Source organism: Strix aluco, chromosome Z (assembly GCF_031877795.1).
Source record: "Strix aluco isolate bStrAlu1 chromosome Z, bStrAlu1.hap1, whole genome shotgun sequence".
Lineage (NCBI taxonomy): Eukaryota > Metazoa > Chordata > Aves > Strigiformes > Strigidae > Strix > Strix aluco.
In genome coordinates, this window is record NC_133971.1 from 14,576,082 (window position 1) to 14,600,695 (window position 24,614).

General features: G+C 42.4%; 1 protein-coding gene across 3 annotated transcripts in view; it reads left to right on the plus strand.

The window, feature by feature from the left end:
• The window catches only part of SERINC5 (serine incorporator 5), a 45,251-nt gene that overhangs the window by 13,959 nt on the left and 6,678 nt on the right, over nt 1-24,614 (plus strand). For 2 of the 3 annotated variants that reach the window (XM_074812338.1, XM_074812339.1), the window contains exons 2-11: nt 1,333-1,500; nt 9,349-9,527; nt 9,812-9,894; nt 12,104-12,197; nt 13,777-13,988; nt 14,811-14,906; nt 17,788-17,914; nt 19,580-19,646; nt 23,489-23,528; nt 24,208-24,355. In XM_074812338.1, coding sequence (XP_074668439.1) covers nt 1,333-1,500; nt 9,349-9,527; nt 9,812-9,894; nt 12,104-12,197; nt 13,777-13,988; nt 14,811-14,906; nt 17,788-17,914; nt 19,580-19,646; nt 23,489-23,528; nt 24,208-24,355 — 1,214 coding nt within the window. Of the gene's footprint in view, nt 1-1,332; nt 1,501-6,510; nt 8,830-9,348; nt 9,528-9,811; nt 9,895-12,103; nt 12,198-13,776; nt 13,989-14,810; nt 14,907-17,787; nt 17,915-19,579; nt 19,647-23,488; nt 23,529-24,207; nt 24,356-24,614 lie in introns of those variants that run through there. The other variant, XM_074812341.1, reaches the window with a different exon arrangement.

Below are 24,614 nucleotides of genomic sequence, written 5' to 3' on the forward strand. Positions count from 1 at the left end.
AGCTGCTGCCTATTGCAAGGAAGGGCCTGGACAAGGACAGTGCTGCCTTTTGTATAAAAATAAGGTTTATATTTACGTTTTTATATATGACTTTTCTAAAAATAAAAGGCAGAGAAGGTGAATCCAGCTTCTTTGAAAGTTAATGATACTGCTGACAGCAAGGAAATAATGAGCATCAAGCTAGATCCCTTTCAGGATTTATTCTGTACCTTCTTCCCTCTTGAATAGGCAATTACATGCTTTTTGCTGTGCTTCTTGGTTTTGACCTTTGTTGGACCCTCAGCTGTGGGTAGAAAAGAACTAAAATACACAAGGCTTTCTGTCTCTGATAATGTTTCAACACTGGAGACAGTATCAGCTAAAGTGGGACTTGGTATTCTTTTCCTTGCAGCTGTGGATTTTTTTCCTTGCCATCTTTCACATGGAATCATGGCTTTCGTCATTGTAAAGTGTGTCTAAATAACTGTGAAGTTGCATTTCTTCTCTGGTTTTATCCGTACAAGATGGTGCCATTGTGTATTGGGGGTCCTTCAAGCTCAGTTATCTTTTGCTTTGTTTGCAGTAGGCCAAGTATTTCCAGATTCCTTCTCTACCACCCAAAATATTTAGAACTGTTAATGTAATCTAGTTTTCTGTTTGTTGGTTTAAGTTTGTTTGGGTTTTGTGTAGATGATGTCTGTTTACAAAGCCTTCAGCACAACTATCCCAAAGTGTGGCTTAAACAGTTATCCCTACCCCTTTTAATTTGCTCAGTTTAAAAGGTTTTTTGTCTGTGTGTGTACCAGAAGGGGCACCTTAAAAAGGATGGTATGGTTCTGGTGAATTGAAATGGATCTGTACTACTCGTTTTGAAAAAAAACCTCCAGCTTGTCTTAGAAACAAAATAGTTTTGTCTGTATGTTAAAAGCAAACAGTTTTGGCAACTGTGCTCTTCTTGTGCAGATTCGTTACTTCACGATGGAGGGAGGAGAGTGTATTGCAGGAAATAGATCCATACCATTGCAATGCCTGTTCTGCTCAGTGAAACATGTCAGGACCACGAGTTGCAGAGGGATAGCAAAGAGCAGGATTAAGAAATAGGGAGCAGTTCCTCCTCATCCTCTTCGCTCTCATCCTTAGCATGTGGGAAAGCTAGAAACTGATGTGCTTAAACCTACTGACTTTTAATAAACAAGACTGTCTGCTTCCACTTAAATACTGCTCAACTGGGAGGAGAGGACTTAAGAAATTCTGAAGCTTTACAGGAAGTCTCCCAGCTTCCCTGTCTGACTTTTGCAATAGAAACCTAAAGGTGGTGATGGAATGACTTGTGTTTTTTGTCTTACTTTCCAGTTGGCCTGCTGCTGTGGTACTGCTGCTTGTTCCTTGTGCTGCAAATGCTGCCCCAAGATAAAACAGTCAACCAGCACCCGTTTCATGTATGCGCTTTACTTCATCCTGGTGACTATCATCTGTTGTGTCATGATGTCAACAACAGTAGCTAATGAAATGAAAACACACGTAAGTAAGAGATATGAACTCACTACTGTCCCTGGAAGGAAATGGGGCTCCGTCCACAGCTCTTCAAGTATAGAGGCTCTCTCTCAGAGGAGGCAGTCTATTCCCTCCACCCATCCACTTTCAGACCCAGACAGGATGATTTTCTGTGGCCAGCCTCTTCCTGTCAATTGCTCACCCCTTTGAGTGTTTCACAACAGGAAGAGTCAAGGATCACAGGACTAGCAGCCTTCCTTCTCTTTCATTGTGCGGAAACTGGCTGCAGTGAACCTATGTCAGGTTTGCTATAGTAGAACAAATCGATTCAGGGTAACATTGAGTTCGTCTCTGGCAACTTGTTTAGTAGCAGAAACAGCAAATTAGGAAATAACTCTTCCAAGTGTTGCATTTATAGTTTTAATTCTGTGGTCTTGGTGCTGTGTGACAGACTACTGCAATGTACGCTGCAGGTCCTTTACAAGGGGTTTTCAGCATGTGTTGAGTCATCGTGTTCACATGGCCTCTAACCACAGCAGATACTGTTCATCTCTAATTGTCTTTTTAATTAAAAAGCTTCAAAAACATGAAAAGAAGCTGTGGCTCAAACTAGATTTTAAAACTCAAGGTTCTTTCAGAGACATAACTTTCTTAAGCTAAATGCTCACCAGCCTGCTTGTGATCACACACTGGAGCTGTTGTACCACATCTTTGGTTTGGTTTCTTAAGCCACCCAAATTGCTCTCAGTAGCACAAATCCTCTCTCACCATTTACAAAGTACAAGAAGATAAATCTGTTTTTAAGTTGAGGGAACAATGGCTGGATTGCTTAATTCTTAAAAATTAAGTTCATGCACCAAACTGATTTAGGCCTCCTTGAGGTTGTGAATGTTTGCCCTGGAGGTTCAGAAGGCTTCCCTCCCTGTGGGCATCTAGTTGTTTTGTGTTATCCTCTCAAGCCCATGGGTGCACAATTAAGACTGTTTCCTCGTTTAACCAGTTGCTGGTCAAGTTGATGCCCTGCTTACCTTCGGCACTTGACTTTCAGTTGTCTGTGAAACGATTTCCACCACAGCAGCCTAGATCCAGAAGCTGATGGTAGCACCCTGTGCCTGCAACATAGATGAACCATCAGGCTTATGACAGGGCTAGTTTGAGGGTTTCTGTGCTCTGCTGCCAGAGACCTTCCTTTCTTCCCATTGTACCCTTTTTGTATGTTCTGTCCTAATTTTCTTTCATTTAATATCGCTTTGTTTGAGTTATCCTGGTGCCACCTACTTGCCACCAGAAGTTGCTGACAGCCCTCTAAGAGCACCCAGTATAGATGTGATGCTTGCCTGTGAGCTGCAACTTAAAAACTGTTCAACATGTGCATGCTGAAATTGCTTGCCAGGAATTACTTTGACTTACTAGATGCTTAGCTTGGCAATAAAGTGAATAACCCAAGGAACTCAAGTGCGTGGGAGGCAAATTACATGCTCATATCCAAATTTCATAAAGTCATTTTCCATCAGTAGTGTGGTTTTAATGCAGTTTGTATCCCTAACAAAAAATACTCACTTTTTGTCCAACAGAAAAGTGATTCAAGAAGCCTTCAACAACATGCTTTTCAGTATTGCCAAATTTCTTTTCCAGTTCACAGTCTTGAAAGCTCAGTGTGGGAAGAAATGGCACAAAGAAAAGCTGTTAGTGTGAAGTAGAAAGATAATCACACTCTTCATTTAGAGCATTTGATGTCTGAATGGGAAATGGACCATCTGAAAGTAGGCTTTATCTGCTCTCTAATTTAATAATTCTGTTTGGGGCTGTTAAAAGTTCACAGACTCCTGAAGCTAATTTAGCCCAGTTGTAATAGAGTGCACCTTGAAAATATTTATTCAGACTAACCAATCTGAGCTTCCTGATGATGAACTGTGTTTTGAAAGTGCTGGACACTAACTGATTCCTTTGCTTCTGGCTGAATCATGGAGCACTCCTAGCTCCTGAAGTCAGACTGTAAGCAAACACTTTGCACAATGCTTCTAGGACCTCACCTTCTCTTTCTTGAGAAGAAAGATAATTTTAATTAATTTTATTTAGAATTTTTAAATTTTTGTATAAAAATTTTTTAAAAATTAATGCAGTCTTTTATGGAGCCATAATCTTCTCAGGGAACTGTGTGTCTGCTTTACCAGTTTAGAGTTCAACTATTCATGCTGATGTTACATGAAAGGAATCTCTCCCTTGTCAGTGAGAAGTTTTTTGGTTGATTTGCTATAAATTCCAAATTCTAAAGTAGTTCTAAAAGTATCTGTTGTAGCACTTGGTCCTTTGGCATTATTTTAAAAGGAAGCAACAGCAAATGTACATCTCTTATGGACACGTTAAGCAGAGACTTTTAAAAAATGTTTGTATTTGTTTTGCAGTATTTATCTACCCCATGGTCATGCATTCTGTCTATTAAAACATGTTTAGGATGTTTTTTCTGTCTCTGAGGTGCCAGACTCTGCAGGTGCCAGCCCAGAGCTGGAGACCTCTGTGCCCTGCAATGTGTCTGGAAAAATGAGGCACTGTCCCCGGGAGCCCAACTTCCGCACCTGTCACCAAAGTTGGCAGGTAGACAAAACCATGTGGAGTGTTTGGTTATGGTTTCAAAAGCTTGGTTCCTAGTCTAACCAACAGCATTCTGAGGAAAGCATATTTTGTGGTGAGCCTTAAGGACTGAACAGTGTCTTTTGGGGGGTAGTTTTTTCTCTGTTGTTTCCACTCTTCTTCCCCATCTCCTGAGCTGTTCCAGCACCCAGAGGACACCAAGGGAGAGAGGCCTTAAGCGTTAAATTCTGGAAAATGTGCAAAGAAACCAAGGCATTTGTGTTTGATCTCTGGGGAAGAACCAAAAACCAGTGGAGGGTAGGGAAGGAGTGGATGGTTTTGACCAGGAAAATATTTTGAATAGTAGCATGCAGAATAGATTTCAGAGAAGCAAGGGTATGTATCAATGCAAAACATGGAGTAGAACATCAGTCAAGACACGAGAGCCTCAGTGATGGGGACTGAAAGACAGACAAGACCAATATGGAGTTACACAAAATGTTTTAGAGACTTCACTCTGTTCCAAGACGAAGCAAAGCAGGACCCAACTTGAAGAAGTGCTTCTGTGCTTTGATCCATATCTTATTTCTTTTTTCCAGTTATTCTGTTTTTTTGAAAAATAGGTACAGCTGTACTCACAAATGTTCTGTTGAAGCAAAACCTTGCATTTCACAGTCTTTGAAAGGCTAATTGAGAGAGGAGAAGGGAAAGAATTGTTTTGGTCTGTTGAAATAGTGTTTTGATTTTTTTTTTTGTAGTTAGATTTTTAATGTTAAAGCTGTTTCAGAACTAGTGATTTCACCCTGAAAATACCCATGTCCTACTTAAATAATGAAAGGAACAATAAGAAAGATGTTTTCAGGAGAGCAAACACTAGTGAAAACCAGTTCAGTTGTGTCAAAGCATTTCAGTTTTAGATGGTTATATGTTCTGGCAGAGCATGCTTTCAGGCTTGTTTCCCCAGCCAAGTTTATATCTTGGCCCTTAGCTGCATTACAGTATGTTAAAACCCAAATTTGTTATCACATATTAGTTTTTTAAGTGCAGATGCCCATTGCCTCTTTCTGGTAAGAATTTAGCCATTCATGCAAGATGGCATGTGTTTTGGTCCGATCATTTTTTGTTTTTCATTTCTCAGCTGCTCAAGACAGGTGGTTTTACCAGCTTTTTTGCTCTTGTCTCCCCACCTACACAGATTTTCTTTCATGCTTCCTCCATTTCCATAACCAGGTTCATTTGCCACATTCTCCCTCTGTTGGATGAGGACAACCAAACGAAAGCAGTCATTGTGGCTGTGTTGGCTTGCTTCTTGCACTGCATTTATTTCAGGCGCCAGCAGCTCGCAGTGAGGGGAAAACAAGAGTCTGTCCCTGTTTCTGTAGATGTTGCTATTGTCTCAAAGGGTTTCACTACACTTGGAAAATTGCCGACTTTGCTGTGATAACATCATTGCTTGCGCAGCAACTGAGGCGTTTACATTATCTGAGCGGATACTGAGTTTCTGCAGCAAGAATGCTTTGTTCCCTACTCAGAGGCCAAAAAATTTAGCTTATGTTGCTTTTAAGATTGTAAAAGTAGATATTTCACTGTATCAAACTTGGCAAATAACTAATCCGTGACTTTAGCAGCTGGCAAAACTACCCAGCAAATAGAAAGCCTGGTAATTACATAGGCTGGGCGGGCTGCTTAACAGCTGAACATGTTTCAGAGATACAGAATTTTTTTTTAAAAAGAAAAAATCAGCGAAGTCATGTAAGCTGTTATAAATTTTTAGCAGCAGCAGACCACCCTCTCATGAAAACATGTCCTTTTCATTACATCAGCCCTTTTGTCCCCAGCATTGTGCTCGTGTTTATTGTCGGCCAGGGTCCTCAAGAGTTTGCTTTTGTTCTTGTTTTGTTCCTTCAGGATCACAGGTCTCCACAAAGGGTGTTCAATTCCACAGGATTATTCCTGTGGCCACCACTTATTTCTGCATAGTGTTGTGCATACTACGTGATGACTGAGCTCTTTGTTGCTTGTGTAGGCACAAACTGAGCTATTATTCCTCTGAACCCATCCATTTTCTCTCAGCCAGATCTGTAAGGAAATTACTACCAAGTGGAGAAAAGAACATACAGGGGCAAAAATCCCATCAAGATCTCTGTAGAAACCTGTGCAATTAAAGAAGATGGCCATTTACAGTTACCCAGAGATTGATTTTTAATTAGCTAGTCAATTAATCAAGTTACGTGGTATTTTTTTTCCTTTGTTCTATGAGTCTCATAAGCAAAATGCTGCTTAGTACCAAGTACAGATCCTACAGAAATCTGTCTCGTTGGTCAGTACTATCGTCTATATCAAACAAGTATCTAATTTTCTCAGAGATATTGTTAGTTCAGTATTATCCATCTTTTTAATCTCTGCTGTCTGATGATTATTATAAGCAAAAAACTGGAAAGTATTAATTGATATCCCAGTTGCTTTCCCTGACATTGCTGTGGCCCCTTGACTTGCAGTGGCATCACTGTGGTGTTGATAGGTCTCTTAACTATTCCAGTCAATCCATTTGCTTATTTTGAATGCTGGCACTCTTGCCCAGTCTGACATTTTGTTGTCTTCCAAGACCTAGGAAGGGCATCACTGATGCTCCAGACAATTTCTGAGGAGCTCTCTAAAAACTCCTGAATGTGAGTTAGCTATAGCTACTTGTTTACTGTCCAGCTTCTTACGCAGTGGCTACTCATCTGTGAGTTACCTCTGAAAGAGCACCTCAGAGTGGCCCAGCTTGAATCCATTCTTGTAACACCACGCAGCTGCATTGAGACCTGGTTTTCGTCTTCTCTGCTGGTTCTAGCCCACCTGGGATCAACTCAGTACTGTAGTTAGGTTTGCTACCTGCAGCACAGCAACTCAGTGTTGTTGTGAGCTGCTAAAATATTTCCTCTTTCTGGGAAACTGCTAGGAGGGTTGTTGAGCTCCTGACTGGTTTGAATTGCTGGCACGGGATAGGAAGTTGCATAACCTGCTGAGGGAAGCAGCCTTTCAGAGCCTGGTGGCTGGAAGCTGGCAGTTCATGAGTTTATCTCTTGTTTCCTATATCTCTGATGGCTTTCTAGCCAGCTGGGAACACTGCCTGATTCCTTGCTCTTGGATCCTGTTTGTTCTTTCCCTGTCCTGGTTTTGTGTACTGACCTGCCTGCTGAAGGAAGGAGACACTCCTGTCTTTGCTAATTTCTTGGAAATGTTCAAGGATGGTGTTGCCTACAATCTTTGTATGTTTTTTCTAAGCAAAATCTGGCCTGGCTGAATGCTTTCTGAAGTCTGGTTCAAGTTAGTTATTTGTGCATGTTGTGTTCTGGCACACGTTTGTCTTCTCTCTCCTCCAGTTACCTGTGCAGGTAGCAGTGATCAGCTCCACAGGGTGTGATGTGTTGCTCGACTGGTCTTACCAGCCTCAGCTGAGGGCTGTGAGCGTACAGAGAGGCCCTTCTTTCTTTGAAATGAACCGTGGTTTTCTAATTAAATGCCTGTATTTCTGTGCAGCTGAATGGCTCCCTGGCTGCAAGGGGGGATATCTGCACCCCACAGGAGTGGGTGCTGGCCACACAGACCTGCTTTTTTTGAGCGCCCAGCATCATGTCTGCCTGGTGAAACTGAAGCCAAAATGTGCAGCTGTTTGCTTTCCCCTCATGGTGACAGCAAGGCCTCAAAGGCAAATATTTAATGAGTCAAGGGAAAGGTGGAATTTTCCTGCCTCTCTGTTAATTTAAAACAAGATCAGGGCAACTGGCACAACTCTGTTTCAGAAGCTGTGATGGAGAAGATGGGGCTTGCTACCTCTGTGCCGCCTGGGTGTGCTTTGGTCTGTTTCCACTGAGGACAGCACGAGCCAGAGCTTACTGCCCTGCAGCCCCATTCATGCCCCTTCAACTGGTAAAACTGCCCAGTATGGCTTATGCAAGCTGGATTACTGAAGCAATCCAAGTCTTTTGCTGTAAAGCATGGGAAGAAGGAAGAGGGTCCCCAGGGTGAGGGGATAAGCAATAAGAGACAGTGTGCTGGGTTTGTGTGACAGGGTCTGTGGTAGCAGGGAGGGGGTTACAGCAGTGGCCCCCTGTGAGAAGCTTCTCAAAAGCTCCCCCGGCTCCAAGTCATACCCAGCTCTGGCCAAGGCTGAACCAATTAGCAATGGTGACTGTGCCTCTGCAATAACGTATTTAAGAAAGGGAAACTGAGAGGGGGTTGGGGGACTTTGAGGACAAGTTACGAGGAGGACACCAATGCAGACACCGAGGTCAGTGGAAGGAAGGACAAGGAAGCGGGGAAGGTGCGCCGGGGCAAAAACCCACCCTGTATCCCCTGGTGAGAGGGCAGGGCCGCCCTCCCTGCCACCCATGGAGGTCACCAGAGGAGCAGAGATTCACCTGTGACCTGTGGAGGACCCTGGGACTCTGTGGAAGAAGCAGCCCCCGCTGTTGCAGTTCGGCACTGGGAGGACTGCACATGTGGAGGTGACCCACGCTGGAGCATCTCGAGAAGAATGCATCCCGTGGGGAGGACTCATGGTGGGGAGAGTTTGTGGAGGACTGTCTCCTGTGAGAGGGACACCACGTGGAGCAGGGGGAAGAATGCAGAAGAGTGATTCCCCTTGGAGGAAGAAGTGATGGACTGATTGCATCCCCCATCCCCTGCCCTTGCGTCGCTGAGGAAGGAGGTAGAGATATCAGGGAAGAAAACTGAGCCCGGGAAGAAATCTGAGCTCAGGAAGAAAGGAGTGGTGAGGGGAGGTGTTTTTAAGATATGGTAATGCTTCTCACCATCCCATTCTGTCTGTTAAGTGTCATTGTTGTTAGTGTTTTGAAATAGTGTGATGTCCTTTTTCTTCCCCTAAGGAGCCTGTCTTTTGCCTGTGACCCTCCCTGTCCATATCTCAATTCCTGAGCCTTTTGATTCATTTTTTTCTCCTTCCCATTACTGGGTGGGAAGGGGTAAGTGAATGGCTGAGTTGTGTTTAGTTGCCCTCTGGGCTCAAACCGCAACAGGCAGGAATGGCTTAAGCCAACAGAGCTGAAGTAAAGTTAGGTGAATTTATGCCCCAAAACGTCTGGAAGGAGTTGAGAAGGGAGGCTCTGGAAAACTCCAGTCCCATGTATTTTACATTTCTTTATGTCTCTTGAACCCTTAAATCCAGGCTGAAGTGTATCAAGAATGAAAGGTGTTAAATGAAGCCGGTGAAAATTCAGTGTTGCATAGCATAGACATGCTTGGTTACGAGGAACCCTGTGTCCTATCTAACATCTTGTAATGTGTTGTGCTTTTCAGATTCCCTTCTATGAGCAGATGTGCAAGGGTATTCAGGCGGGTGAGATGTGCGAGAAGTTGGTGGGATACTCTGCAGTGTACAAAGTCTGTTTTGGAATGTCCTGTTTCTTCTTTTTGTTCTTCTTGTTCACCATCAAAATTAACAGCAGCAAAAGCTGCCGAGCATACATTCATAATGGGTAAGTATTTGATTGCTTAATTTCCACTTCTCTTTACAGGTTTATGCTGCCTACTTTCCAGTTGGGTGTAGTACTAGGAAAAAATCAAACAAAACAAAAGTTGATTTACTGCTTTTGTCAGAAATAATGTGGTCAAGTGAAAACTAACTAAAGTGTCAATCAGTCATCAAGAGCTGTTTTTTTTTCTCTTGTTGGGCTTTAAATAGAGGTTTCTCAGGTACTTGGGTTGAAGACCTCTAATTCCTATTACAACCAGATTTTTTTTTTTCCTCCCTCTCATGCAGATTCTGGCTGTTTAAACTTATACTTCTAGCAGCAATGTGCTCAGGAGCCTTCTTCATTCCCGATCAGGACACTTTCCTCAATGGTATGTCCTTCTTGTTTTGTTATGTGCTTTGTTCTGTACTACCTTGTGAGTGGTTATAAATCCTAAAAGGTCCAATCAATGTGAATATTACCATATTTCTTGAAGTACAGCCAATATGGTCCAGGTACAAAAGGAGTATTTGGAGCTGTCTGAGGGAACTCTGTGCACAGAGTATGTGGTCTTCATATGAATGTGCAGTAAAGCGTGTTTTTTCTGACCAAGAACAGGCCAAATGGTAGGTAAAAATACCGCTGTGGTGCTGTCTTGCAAATTCTTTAAGAAGCAGGGAACTGTAATGGTGCACAAGAAATTGTTCACTCAAGAATGCAGCGCCACATGCTAGTTTGGCTTGTGCAGGTAGCTCTGCTGCGGTGCAGCAGCCAGGGTCTGTGCTGCATGGTGGAGAGGTGCCAGTGCTCAAGGAGTCACAGTGACCTGCCAGGTGTTTGCTGCCTGGAAACCTGCAATGCCACAAAAGAATTTGGGATGCTGTTAGCTTTCAGGTTGGTGGCATAAATGCAAGTGACCCTTTTCATGGTGAAAAGTAATCAAGAACTGAGATGTTTGAGGAAAAGGGGAAACAGAACTTTTTGTGCTGATGAGAGTGCTGTCTCCCAACAGCAGTCTAACCTAGTGTGGAGATACAGCATAAGAAGCTTTCTTCCCCAAATTAGCCCTTGACTTTTCTCTCTAAAGCAGTATTCTGCATATCCTGCTAAACTGTCCTCCAGTCAGCCCCTGAATTCGAGATATACAGATGGTTTGGGTATTGTGTGGTTTTATTTTCCTTTTTTCCCCTCCCATCAAGAAGGGTGTTTGGGTTTGGTGGTCTGGGGTTTTTTTTTGAGCAATATCTCAGTTTGTTTATTTTTTCTTAAAAAAAAAAAAAAAAAAAGGTCTTGTCATGCTTCCCATACTTAGCAGTTTGTTAATCATGGAGGAGGAGTACTACATGCAAGCACTAGGTTTGTGTGGGCTATAGTGGTAAATCCACACTGGCCATGCTAACCTTATCTGTGATGGATCCACAAAACATCCAGCAGTGTCCTGCCTGTGGCAGTGGGAGATCCTGAGAATCTGGCTATTTAATTGCTCACTCCATTGGTGGTCTGCTTTATCTTGCTCTACTTCTCCCAAACGTACATGAACACCTTGTTCCTTGCCTATTTTTTTATGTACTTTTTTACATGCTAGCTTCTTCTGGTTTTTGTTTTCTTTATTTGAAGAGCAGCATGCTTATCAAGTGCATACAATACATTTAGCAAAACCAGACAAAAGGCATTTTTTCATGCTTCCAAATAAGGAAGTACAGTAAAAATTTTTTTAAATCTCTACATCATTTGCTAAGGGTAACATGCCCTGACTGTTCTGTTCTTCCACTTCACTTATACAAGCTTTTTTCAAAAGGAAAACACAATGGTAGGATATGGCTGAAATTTGCTAATGCACTTCCTTGGTCTTCTTCACTGAAATCCACTGCACACCTGGAGTCATTTATAGGCTATGCATTGCATGGCAGCACCTGCTTTATATGCAACTAAACATTTAAATAGGTATCTGTATTTCCTCACAGACTTCTGATGTTGCACATAAAAGATCTGTTGTCTTGAAGTATCCAAACAGCTACCCAAATACAGTATATGTAGGTCAATGGTTAAGTAGTCAAATGGCCTGTCTTAGAACTAGTCAGTGAATACCAAGTGTTCCTGTCTCTTTGGGAGTGGCTCAGGACAGCATTTGTAAGTAGATAAGCTCCACCTTTGTTTTTCTGAGGTACTGGAATCTTGGAAGTGAAGAAATTTCCCTTTTTAGTACTGGGTTCCAGTACCTTGCAATTTCAGGGTTTAGATTCCTGTGAAATGCCTTCACACCACCTCCCTCCCACCAGCCACAAATAAAGGTTTCAGTATTTTCAGCCTGAATATAGTAACTCACCATGTCCACAAAAATTCTCTAGGTTAGGGAAACTCGGTAGATGTCCTAACAGTTTTATTTTTAAAGTGTACAGGTTGCAAGCTGAATTCACCAGAGAGCTAATTTTAAGTTAGGTGAGTTGGCCTTTCAGCTGAAATCTCTCATCTCCTGCTACATCTGTGGGCTTTGATATGTTCAAACCATGTAACGGCTTACTGCATAGACAGTAATTCCATTTTATCTCAAGGGAAAGTCGACTGCAGTTTGACCTATTTTCTGCCTCTCTGCCTTGCAGCCTGGCGCTATGTGGGAGCAACAGGAGGTTTTCTTTTCATTGCCATTCAGCTCATCCTGCTTGTTGAGTTCACACACAAATGGAATAAAAATTGGTATGTGTTGGGCAAGTAGTTACTTGCATAAAATTCTGGTGGACTGCCGAACAATACAGTTATCCTAACAAAGAATTTTAAGAGTAGCATGGATGTAATTTCTGAAAGAAGAAACTGTAATGACAGTATTTAGAGCTGATTATCTTTGCTTCGTCTGTTTTCTCCTTCCTCAGCAGAGATGTTTCCTCCTTATTCACATATACTCTGCTGATTTATTCTTAACCTGAATTGCTTGGCTTCCAATAAGTAGTAGCGCGTTGGGATGCAAAAACCTTTTACTTTAAGTTGGTTTATATTTTATATGAAAATATACCTGCTAAGAAACAAGAGTGGTGCAAGAGAATAAGACTGGATTTGCAAAATGTAACAGTTAAACTGTGTGCAGTGATGTAAACTGGTAAATCCTGCTTTTATGTGTCAGCTTAATGCACTTTATTTTTTTTTCTTGACATGAGAACTGCTACTTTTTCTTCAACTTCTTTGCTTTCATCTAAATATGCAAGATTCCATTATCAACCCACATATACAACATTCTGGCATTGACTTAATTTCTGGTTTAAGAATATTTGCTATTACCTTCCTAGCCCTTAGCCTCTCATTAATTTAAGATATTTAAGTTGTCCTCCCACATATACACAGGAACTCCTGCTGCCACCTCCACCCTTTCTGTCTCATTTCTTCCTCTACAAACCTTTACAGTCCTCTCTTGGTCTTGTTAGCATACTGCCTGCTAAGAAACAGTTTTAGGAAACCTTTGGGCTTTGTTACATACCTGTTTTCAGGGAGGAAGAGGTGAGATATCCTTACACCGCAGATATTTTTACTACCGATTACTGTAGCTGCTTTTCTGCGGATGAAAGATTTCCAGCAGCAGCATTTAACTTTAGCACTCTCTACATTAGATACTCTTTTAAAATAAGTAATGTTTCCACAAAACAGCAAAAAAACCACCACACCCAAAAAAACCCTTCCATGCACTAAAAAGCCCTTTGTGCCAAAACAACTTTTTTAGTTGCTGCTCCTAAAAGAAAACAGTTTGGAAGGTGGAGAGAGGAAAACAAGGTGAACCATGGTTTAGCTGGGGAAGACTGGTGGTATAGACCCAAATGGAGAGGCGGCTTTTTGAGCAAAAGGGTAGTAAAACTGTAAAATTAGTGCAAGGGCAGAAGAGAGGCCATGCCAAGCAATATGCCTTTGCTGTACTTGTGTGAAGAGCACGTCTTGCTAGCTGAACCTGGGGCATTCCGAGGTCCCACTGAGGAAATCCCTGAAGTATTGAGCTGAGATGCGCTGACAGGCAGATCCTTGAGATTGGAAGTTCTAGGAGTCATGCTAGGCTGTAATTACAGAAACAGCTGGGCATGATAATACAGAAGATAAATACTAATGCTAAGGAATGTTTTCTTCTGTTTCGTGGGAGGAACCTTGCAAGGACCTATGTTGGTGTAGTGACATACACACATTTCAAGGAAAGTAAGCACTGCCTTTTGTGTTTGAGGATATGAACTATTCAGCTATTAGAATTTTATTTTTTTGGGAAGGGAAGACAAAGATAAGGTGCTTGTCTCTCTCTCCCCAGGACTGCGGGTGCAAACCACAAGCAGATGTGGAATGGTTTGCTTGCCCTGGTCACTCTCATCTTGTACTCCATTGCGGTGGCAGCCCTGGTCCTCATGGCTCTTTTCTATACGCGCTCTGAGGGCTGCATGTACAACAAGGTCCTGATTGGTGTTAATGGTGGCCTGTGCCTCTTTGTCTCCCTGGTGGCCATATCACCTTGTGTCCAGAATCGTGAGTCCGCTGACCTCTTCTCCTGGGTTTCTAGTGCTGCCACAGTTGTGTGCCTGGAGACATGAGCCGTGGTCTGGGTGGAAAGTCTCATCATAGTTCAGAGCTGGTGCTGCTCCTGCCCCTGTCCCTTTATCTACACTGTAAAGTGCTGTTGCTGGTCATCAGCTCAGCTTCTAAAACTACAGAAATGTTAGACATTTTGCATGTGCCATCAGGCAGTAGTACTGTAAAGAAGGCCCACATACTGATGGCTGGTAATGTGTTGTGGAGCTTACACAAGTCTTGCAGTGGTAGCAGATGAGGTAATACCTCTCAAACTCATTCACCACTGTTTTACCATTTACTTTTGACTGCTTGTGATTTAGCATCTGTAAAGTTTGGAGCTGAAGGAGTTGACAGCAGTATTTCATGCTTCAGTATATTTTATGTGTGCTGTTAGTATCTTGCATACATCGGACCTGGAAATAGTAATTTGAGTGACTCCAACACAAATTTTACAGACAAATAAAACTATCACGGCAGCTTGACAATAACTTTTGAAAAGCTGGTGCTTTGGGTGAGAGCAGAGGGGGTGATTGTTTACTTACGTGGGAATCTTTAATGCCTTTCTAAAACAGCCGTCAGAACTAAAGGGCAGACTCTTTTCTCTTTACATGCCAGTGGAAATGTATCTAAACTGCCTGAAAGACTTATGAACTACTTTAGGTAAAACATAAAAGATATTCTTCTGAAAGACACTAGTGTACTGTTCTTTAAAGGAATTTCTTTTTCAGTTTGTTAAAATGTCAGCAAAAATCACTTATTTTCCTCTTTCTTGTAAAGGCCAGCCCCATTCTGGTTTGCTGCAGTCAGGAGTTATCAGCTGCTATGTCATGTACCTCACTTTCTCAGCACTATCCAGCAAGCCACCAGAAACTAGTAAGTTATCTGATGCTTTATGTAAATTCTTTTAGATACGCCATGTATTAGAAGCAAGAGTTTAGCAAACCTGAATTAAATTCAGGGATATGGGAGTGCTGGGTTTGGCCTGTTCTGGCCTATGCAGAAGAAATCACAAATACTAAGAATTACTCTGTACAGCACAGATACTGTGCAGTTGGCACTCTCCATGTACCTTAAATACTTTGGTCTAGGGGAGCTTAAGTTACCTTGGGTGAGTTGCATCTGTTGCACCAGAGCAATTCCAGCCTGTTTCCTATGGACAAATTTCCCAGAGTCTTGTAGCCTATTCCTCATGTGGCCAGTGCATGTTCTTGTACGATAGGACATGACTAAATACATAATGTGTTTGGTCACATGATGGGAAAGGAGTTGGACAAATGGCTCTTGGGTGCCTCTAGAAGATGCTGAGTGATCAGCTCCATCCAAAAGTTTACAAGGTCCACCAGCAGTTAGTAGGTGCTGGCCTTCAGAACAGATACTAAAATCACTTCTTTTCCCCTAAAATTGGTATGCTAGATAGCCTTAGCTCTGGACTCCTAACAGAGCAAAAACTTGAGTACCACTTGTTTTTCGTTTTGAGAGGAAACATTCTGAGAAGAGACTTGGAGTTATGTTGCAGTTTGAGATGATGCTGTTCTTCAGCAGAGTTCCTGTACTCCACTTGCCTTCTGATCACTGGCATTGCAAGCCAGGAGTAGGGAACTCCCTAGAGTTTTAAGTTCTCAATGCCACAAAAACACATCAAGACTGTACAAGCATAACTCAAACTGTTTTCTTTACCCAGGGAACCATCAGATACCCCTTTTTGGACAGGGAGCATTATTTTTGCTTAAAGAAGACTTTTCTGGTTCAAATTAGTAAGGCTAAACCCCCCTTCTTTATTATTGCTAAACTTTTATTGTTGAATAGTTGAAACAACAATAACTAGAGGAAAATAAGTCTGTTGGCAGGAAGAAGTTTTTGCAGACACCTCCCAAGAAGAAGGGGGAGAGACGGGGGAAAGAATATCTCTTTCTGTCACACTTGTGTAGGCACAGGCACACATACAAATGTGTTCTAGAGCTAAGAAGGAAAAGGAGATAGTATTTAGGTGGAAGATTTACTTATGGAGTGTAAGCAGTGTTTTTGAAGGCATGTAGAAGTTAATTCCAAAGGCATCTGAATTACTCATAAGAATTGACACAGTGTAGCCTCATGTTATTTCATGCTTGTGACAGTCAAAGCCTTCAGCAGTTAAGTGAATGCTCTGATGCTTCTTGTATGTGTTGCAAGTGTGGTTATTGCAATTGTCAGAGTATGCATCAAGCACGCTCTCTTAGACCTCCTGATTCAGATGTTCCTCATTGTCTTCCCAGGCCAGAGAACTCTCATGGTTGTCATCTGCTCTCACAGATGCTCCTTTCTCCCATCTGTGTGACAAGAACTCTCATACTGGCCTGTGCAGCTTTTACAGTGGCATATGCTGGAGAATGTATGGAGTGCTGGCACTTATTAAGGTGTCCTATGCCCCGTCACTCAGATTTGCCATTAACTTACCTAATGTTGACTCATTTCTCAAGGAGGGACTTCCAAATTGGCCATCTTGCAAATAGGCAAACCAGGCCTGAAGAAAATGCAAGCTATAAGTATTTATTTGCAACACCCAAAAAGCAGAGTTGCCAATGTCTTTAGAAGGAAAGGGCAAACAAAATGTAATGTCTGTTGAACCTGTGCTTATCACAGTGTGCCTTAGCTTTTTAGTGCCAGAGCTAGCTAAGAGGCCTGCCAAACAGTGCACCTGCCTTGCAGCAGAGGCATCCCTGACAGATGCAGGTGGGACATTCTGCACATCTCTGGCCAAGGTGTTCCGTAAAGGCTTGTCATCCCTTTTTTTGCCCCTGCCTCAGCTCTGTCCCTGCTGTGTGGTGACAGAGCTGTCTGTGCAGCCCTGCAGGGCCATGCAAAGTCCTCCCCCACCAGATCAGGCTTTGAGTTTATTTTTAACCTGGGTGTAGCCTTTGCTGCATTTTGCCCTCTGCCCCTATAAACAGTTGTGCTGTCCCAGTGGGGATGCAGTGTGGCTGCTGGAAGGAAAGAGCTGGGAACACAGTTTGCCTTAAACCACATTGGCTCAAAAAACTCTTGGTTTGAGATAAAGTGCAGCTGTAATTTCTTGCTTTGGAGTGATGCTGTAGGATACTACTCTACCTTGCCTTGCCTTGCCTCCAAGCAGACACCGAAAAGCTAGATGCATTTTGGAACATCAGGGACTGAATTGGTTTCATTTCAGGGACCTGGAAGTAGTATTTGCTTAAAAGTTAAGATAAAATCTTGCTTGGGACCTAAAAGTAGTGTTTGCTTAGATGTTAAGATAAAATCTTGCCTGTAACTGGTGCATCTCCTTTTCTTTGGCCTCCTGTATATCAGTCTGAGCACAGGGCAACTACACACCACCTTTTTCACTGAGTGTGAATTTCATAGTTGTCCTCAAGGCACCCCTGCTGTCAAAGAAATGTATGGCCTCAGGTCTGTACTATCTTGGTCTTATATGGCTCTGTAGACTTGGGTGAAGTGTTGGTAAACTTCCAACTTATTGCTTAGTTCACCAAACAGTCTTTTTTCCTTGTTTGTCTGCTCTGGTCAAACAAGAAATTTTAGTACTTTACTGAGTTACATTTTTGTTTTGCCCAAAACACAGAATCTGCCAGGTAAGATTTACAGAATTTTTTAAAGATAGATAGAAACAACTGAAATGTACCTACCCAGTGTCTGAAGTAATAAAAATACTTCACTGAAAACCTTCAGTCTGAATACTACTTTGAAATGCAGTGAAATGAGCTATGCTAACTGTTCTTTTTGTTTGTTTTGTTTTGTGAAGTCCTGGATGAAAGCAGTCAGAACATCACAATCTGTGTACCTGAATTTAGTCAAGGCCTGCACAGAGATGAAAACTTGGTTACTGGCCTGGGTACTACCATTTTGTTTGGCTGCATTTTATATTCTTGGTAAGTCTGGGAGCTTGCAGTTACCTCACTGTAAATAACAATGTTGTGGTCCAACTAGTAAAGGCTTATAGCAGGCCTCATGCAGACAAAGTAACAGGGAGGAGTAGAACAGAACTGAGCTGGAAGGTTCACGTTCTCATCAGTTTGAGAATGGGTAGATGTTTTAGCCAAAAATGTTCAACAAGATAATATAACTTTTGAAGGAAATAAATTTCATTAAAACCAAATAGAGCAATTTACACCTAGGGGCGGAGGGAAAAAATTCCGAGCTGTCCATGATCCCAAACAGTCTCAGGGTGCTTTGATTCTGTGTTTACTCTTTCTATAAGAAAAACTCTGTGCAGTTGTGTCCATCTGAAAAAGCTATCTGAAATTTCTGTAGTCTCCTGGCAGAGTCTATGACTGTTCCTTGAGGGTCTTTAAAACAAATAAAACTGTTTGCAAGGGTTTAGGGCTTCCTTTGAACAAGCAGTGAGCACAGTACTGCCATCAGCATTTGCCAGCAATCTCCTGCTCTAAAAAAGAATCTGTTTGTGCCCATATAGTTGTGATGCTCACCTTGTATTATTGCAGCTCACCTCAATAAGTTAAGTCATGCTTTGGGATGGGGAAGGGCAGAGTTGCTGCTGATTGAAAGGTGATGTATCATTTATTTTGGCTGTGCAGGTTGCCAGGAGACAGCACTGCCTGTCTGCTGCAGGTCTGTGAGCAGGTTCTGCTTCTGAATCAGTCCACTTTAAAATTCACGTACTGAAACTCCTTCATAATTTTGAAGTGAAAACAAGAGGTTTTCTGAAGAGGTAGCACAGCTACTCTTCTTCTATCACATATGCATATGTTTTCCATTTAATTCTGATACAAAATATGTGGATATCATGTATCTAGTTCCCCTTAGAAGAGTATTTCCAGTGCCTCAGGAAGGTGTTTCAGGAATGCAGACAACGTTCATGTAGCCTGCAGGGGAAGTGTGCCATGTAGCTGCAGAGATAAGGCTGCCTTAAAGGGGCATGTTTTGAAGTACTGCTTACTAAGGCTCAGTGTGTACAGCAAAGCATTAACACGTCTCCCTTTGGGTAATGGGAAGTTTGCATTACACATCTTTAAAGGGGAAGACTGGACAAGAAGTGTTTCTAATCAGAAGAAACTAGAAAGGATGCCCCCCAGATGACTACAGTCATGCAAGAAAGTGATTTCCAGCAACTGGTACACTGACGATAGTAGTTGGTAGTTTACTTTTGAAAACTGACTGCTGCCAGTGACCTGTTACTTCATTGGCAAAGCCTTTACAGAAACGCTGAGCCAAAGTGATGGCTGTGAAGTTAATATAAAAGCATTGGTTGTGCACAGCAGGAGAGATCTCTTCTGAATTGCAAATTGGAGGGCTTAGCTGTTTGCTGCTGTCTGATGGTGATGAATTCACCACCTTTCAGCAGTGACCTACTTTTAAACTCATGATTCAGCCTGAGTTGGCCAGTGGCTGTCAGGCTGGTTTATACTTGTGCAGAACAAGCTTTTCACATGCTTAGTGCTTGATGCTATATCCAGGCAAATGCTTAGCTTAGACATGGTAGTAGACTATTTATGTTTGCTGCAGCGTTGGAAAATCACCCTATTGTGTTTATACTTAGGCCTGAGGGTTCTGACACTATCTTCTTTTGCTCCTAGTTTGACCTCAACAACACGTGCAAGCTCAGAGGCATTGAGGGGAATATATGCAACACCTGAAACTGAAGTGAGTTCTTGCTTCCTCCCACAGGATTTCTGTGCAGACTTCCTCATGTGCTTCTCTTGCAGTGGTTTTCATGGCTAAGTAATCTGTAATTAGATGAAAACAAAAGCTTGATCGTAGCACTGTGTGCCTCTGGGTATGGACTCTCCACGTTGGCCCCTCTGCAGCTCTTGCTGCTCTGGTGGAGGTGCCTTTATGTACTGAAATAGTTTGTTGCTCTTGCAGTTAACACCCTGCAGACTTCCTGTAAATCTTGTGCTCCACAGTAGCTCGTGTCCTCTCGTTTAAAGGAAAAGTCTGCTGGGAAGCTATCAGAAAAAGTGGAGGTGTTCAGTCCTGGTTGCCTTTGTTCTCATAGCAACTGACTATGATCCCAAGTTCCTATCTCTTATTTCCACACATAAGTACTTCCTTTCTTTTTGCCTATAATTTAATCTTGGATTATATTTCTTGTCCCTGTTTCAGCAGTACTGATACAGTATATTTCATATTTGCTAGTAGCCATGGTTAATAATTGTGCTAGTAGCTATAGTTACTGCACATACAGCGACAATTACAAGGTTTTGAAGCTTGGTCAAGTGAGACTTTGAAGTGTGGTCAAGATGACCTCGATTAGCAATAAATTTATAAAGGATAGACTTTGATCTCCAAACCCTAGAAAATAAGTAGAACACCCTGGACCATAAAGAGAATACCTGGGATTGTGTTGAGGATGCATTATTTGACAACCTGGCAAAGTGACTATTCCATTAATTAACTTGGCAATGAAACTAACTTTTGAGTGTCCTGAAAGTGAACTGCCTTCATTATAATACTAAAAAACACACCCACAGGTTAAAAAGGCCCCTGCCCAGGTTAAGACCCTTCCCCTGAGCGTGCGTAGTAGTAGAAGCATTATGTAAGCCATATTATAATTGTAGGTTAATCACTAACCAATCAGAATCTAATAGGCATGTTTGGAAAAGTACTACCCTCTGATTTTTGTGTATAAAAGAAGCACGAAAACCTGCTGTTGGTGTGCTTGATTTGGGGAAAAGTCCATGAAGCACCCAGGCCCGAGTAAATACAGGCTCTCTCCTGAGTGTGTTAAGATTGGTTTATTGCATGGCAGGCACAAATCCACTTTTCAGATAACAGTACAGGTTTCTTCATTCCACCTGCCTATTTTTTTGGCCTTCTTATTCTGGGAGCACCTAGAAACACTGGGAAATGAGTGGGTTTTTGCTAAGTAACAGCTACCCCTTACTTAGGCTTGCTAGTGTCACTTTTCAAATATGTGTGTGTGTGTTTGGAGGATGAACCTCCATCCCTAGCTCTCTCTGTGTTGCTGTTACTTGCATTTGCAGTTCTAATTTCTATTTTTCAAGTCTTTAATTGGAATGTTTGTGAGAATACAAAAATGCAGAAGTACTGGCTGAGGCACTTGATGTTTGCAGTAGCTGGGTGTGGGAAACAAAACGTGTTTCACTGTGGGAGTGTGTCAGTGCTGGAGGAGGTGCCCTCTGGCAGGACAGCGTGACTGGACAGGGCACTGGGTCCAGCGCTGAGGAGCTAAGCACCCAGTGGCTCCTCGCACTGGCCCCAGCCCCTGCAGGTGGGCAGCCTGCCAGCAGGCTCAACGTTGAGCATCGAGTGCCTTCCTGCCCTGTGCTGAGGCGGGGGGACCGGAGGTAAACCAGTCACCCTTCATGCCCACCCACCTTCCTCTGCCTGTGTTACGCTGTAGGAGCTCTCATTGAAAGGGCTTGGGGCTGCGGTGTGCCCTGTGTCAGGAGTGGCAGGCAGGTTGGAGGCGGCTGGCACAGCACGGACGCTGGATGTTGTCCCCTCACCAGGAAGATCTGGCTTCTCTGCCACACTCCTCTTGCCAGTCGGATTATTTCCAGACTGTTTGTTTTAAAGAGTGGTACAAGAGCCATTGAAAATAAATATAAAGAAATGACTGGTGAAGAGCAACTAATTGCACTCTGATTGCCTTCCGTGTGGCAAAGGGCCTTTGTCTCCTGTCCAGGAGTGTGAATGCAGCTCCACAGTTGGTTGGGGCGTACAGAGGGTCTGTCGGCGTCTGTGCTGATGACAGCTGAGCGTTATGAGGCCCTAGCGTGTGTGTGCCAGCGTTGCTAATTTCATCACTCTTGTGTGCAAGGACTTAATTGCAACTGATTAAAAAGTTTGAGGCAACCCAGCACTGGCTACAGAATGTGAGTGTTGGCCCAAGGGGAGCTCAGACTGCCCTGTAGGTGAGGTTTGGCACAGCAGCAGAAAGAGATATGGAATAAGAGTTTGATTTAAACTCTCAGCTAGTCTCTTAAAAAAAGAATGATCTTTTTGGCTTTTGAGGAGTTTATGAACCCAGTGAGTACATGTAATCATGGATACGCAGGGTAAAAAGTGCCATTTGATGTTTCTGTTGAGCACTTTACCTTAGAGGTAAATCAGATACCTTAGTACCTGATTTTTGGGAACATTAGGAAAACTTGCAATGGGCCTGTACCGAGGAAGGGGAGAGGCTAGAATGCAAAGTATAGAATTACAAGGGTAAGTATTTATTCATGTGCATGAGGTATCCCAGCCAAATTGGGGCACCCTGAATGTGGTTTTGCACAGGGTCCTTATACCCTTCAAGCATTCAGGTATAGCATGACTTGACTAATCACTAACACCCACACCACCAATTACTAGTCATAGTAAAGTTTTGCAAAGCAACTCTATTTCTGCAGCATTCTTGCTGCTTGTCTAGTGATCCAGATGTCCCTGGAGTCAGTCTTGTGATAGTTACTTAACTCTGATGCCGGGAGGGTTTCAAAGATGTGTTAAGAGACGCTAGGATGCTGGCATTATCTTGGTTATCCAGAGGTATCTTTTATCCGTCATGGACAGCTCTAAGCTTCCAGGAAGCAAAGCCCTTATTTCCATGGCCAGGCTCTCCGCTAAAACTCCACTACCTCATTATGTTTCAGTGTATACTGTGAACTAATATGTGTTAACAAAGTTTATACACTTTCATACTATAAAGACTGATTGATACAATAGTTAGGGAAGGGAATTTTCCTAACAGGGTTCATTTTCTTCATCAGACCACAACCAAAATAAATCCCAGAGTAGAATTTTACCAGAATAAATAATGTTGGTGATGCACTGCAGAAAGTGCTGACTTGTACTGTGGTCTGCTGCAGAAAATACACTTATTGGATAGTCAGCACCCTTTTCCCATTTACATTACTATTTGACACATGAAGTGTCAATTTCAGCTTTCCTTTTTCCATCAGTTAAAAAAGATTCTTCATTTAAATAAAGCAGTAAAACCAGCTTTCTGCTTTTACTCATTCTTCTTGCTCCATTTCAGCAAAATCTTGCAAAGATAAGTACATTTCTGACTTACACTTAGGCAGTTGTGATTTCCAACCCATGCAGCAGGGTTCTAAAAGTTCCTTATACTTTTCTTTTAGTAGAGAAATTTTTTATTTAAAAAGCGCTTAGATATAAGTCTGAACAGATAAGTCCCCTCTGAACTACCAACGTGTAACCACTTTACTGTAGCTCTTCCACCATTGTGTCATAATTATTTGCACCAGTGTTTGACCTTGAGTTATGTAAAATGGGTAGAGTAATTCTTAAAGAATGGTTCATTTATTCCAAATCTTACTGAGTAGGTTTTTCCAAAGCTTAGAAACTGCTGTTATGAACTGCTTGGCAAATTCTAATTTGAGTTTTGTGCTGGTTGGAAATACAAACCAGACTTTTCTAAATTAGTGCCTGTAATGTAGACATAACAGACCTTTCTTCACCGTTAGCTTCTTTGCTATAAGCACAGACTCTTACCCTTCCTGTTGTCTGTTCCACAGGTAGCTCGTTGCTGCTTTTGCTGCGTGCCTGATGGAGATGGTAATTACATTTTTACTTCACAATTTACCTCACTTGTAACTTTCAGACCACAGCCAAGAGAGTAAGGACACAGCTGTAGATGCAGAGTTGCTTCTATCCTCATTCTGTAGCATATCAAACTCAAGTAACTGAAGCACACAAAGTTAGACTGGGGCAGAAAGCAACAGATGTAACAATACCATTTTAAAACAACAGGCTAGTTAATAATTCCTTAAAGGACATTTCATTGCTGCAACATACAAAGAGTAATCTCTGCTCTTTGCATGCTTGTGGGTGTGACTGACTGCTGGATTTTTGGCTCAGAAGCTCTGCAGGACTGCAGTTGAGAAGTGAGTTGGGAAGGGAGCATCCTGTCTACTGACCTGCTACAATCAGGGTTTTCAGCTTGGACTTGCTGGAAGAGTAAGGTACAGGTAGAGCGATTTAAATGGCCCAAATGCTCAAAAACTAGCCAGTAGGCCAGGAAGCTGATACAAGGCAGGCTTTAGGTGACAGTTCAGTTTCTTTTAATAAAGGCTTAGCCCCATGCCCTGAGGGCAAGGAAATGTTCAAGTGTTGCTCTGTATCACATTTTGGTAAATCACACCATAGATGTTTTGCTATGTTCTTCGTGAAGCCAGCTGCTATTTTCAGTTCTCATTAAATTTGCAAAAGCTTTCTTGTTTCCTCTCACTTACAGCTGATGCTGAAGAGCACATTGAAAAAAGGGGAGGCCAGACTGTGATTTATGATGAGAAGAAAGGCACGGTGTACAGTTATGCCTACTTCCACTTCGTTTTCTTCTTGGCTTCACTCTATGTGATGATGACAGTAACTCATTGGTTCCAGTAAGTGTATTTCTTTAAAGCTGAGAAACTGATGTGTCTCAGTGTTGAGAGGGGAGATGGGAGTGGGAACTTCTGCCATTAGTGTGTCTCCTCTCCTTAAGTAATAAGCTGGAAGAGACATTTAAAGTCTTTCACGGGTGATTCTTGAGCAAGATCTTGCTCTGTAAAGGGCTATTCTCCCCCCCTTCCTGACTGGGTTAACCTAGTTGAGGTCTGTGACCCACTTGGAAAAACAGGATGCTGCAGTCTGAGATATGAA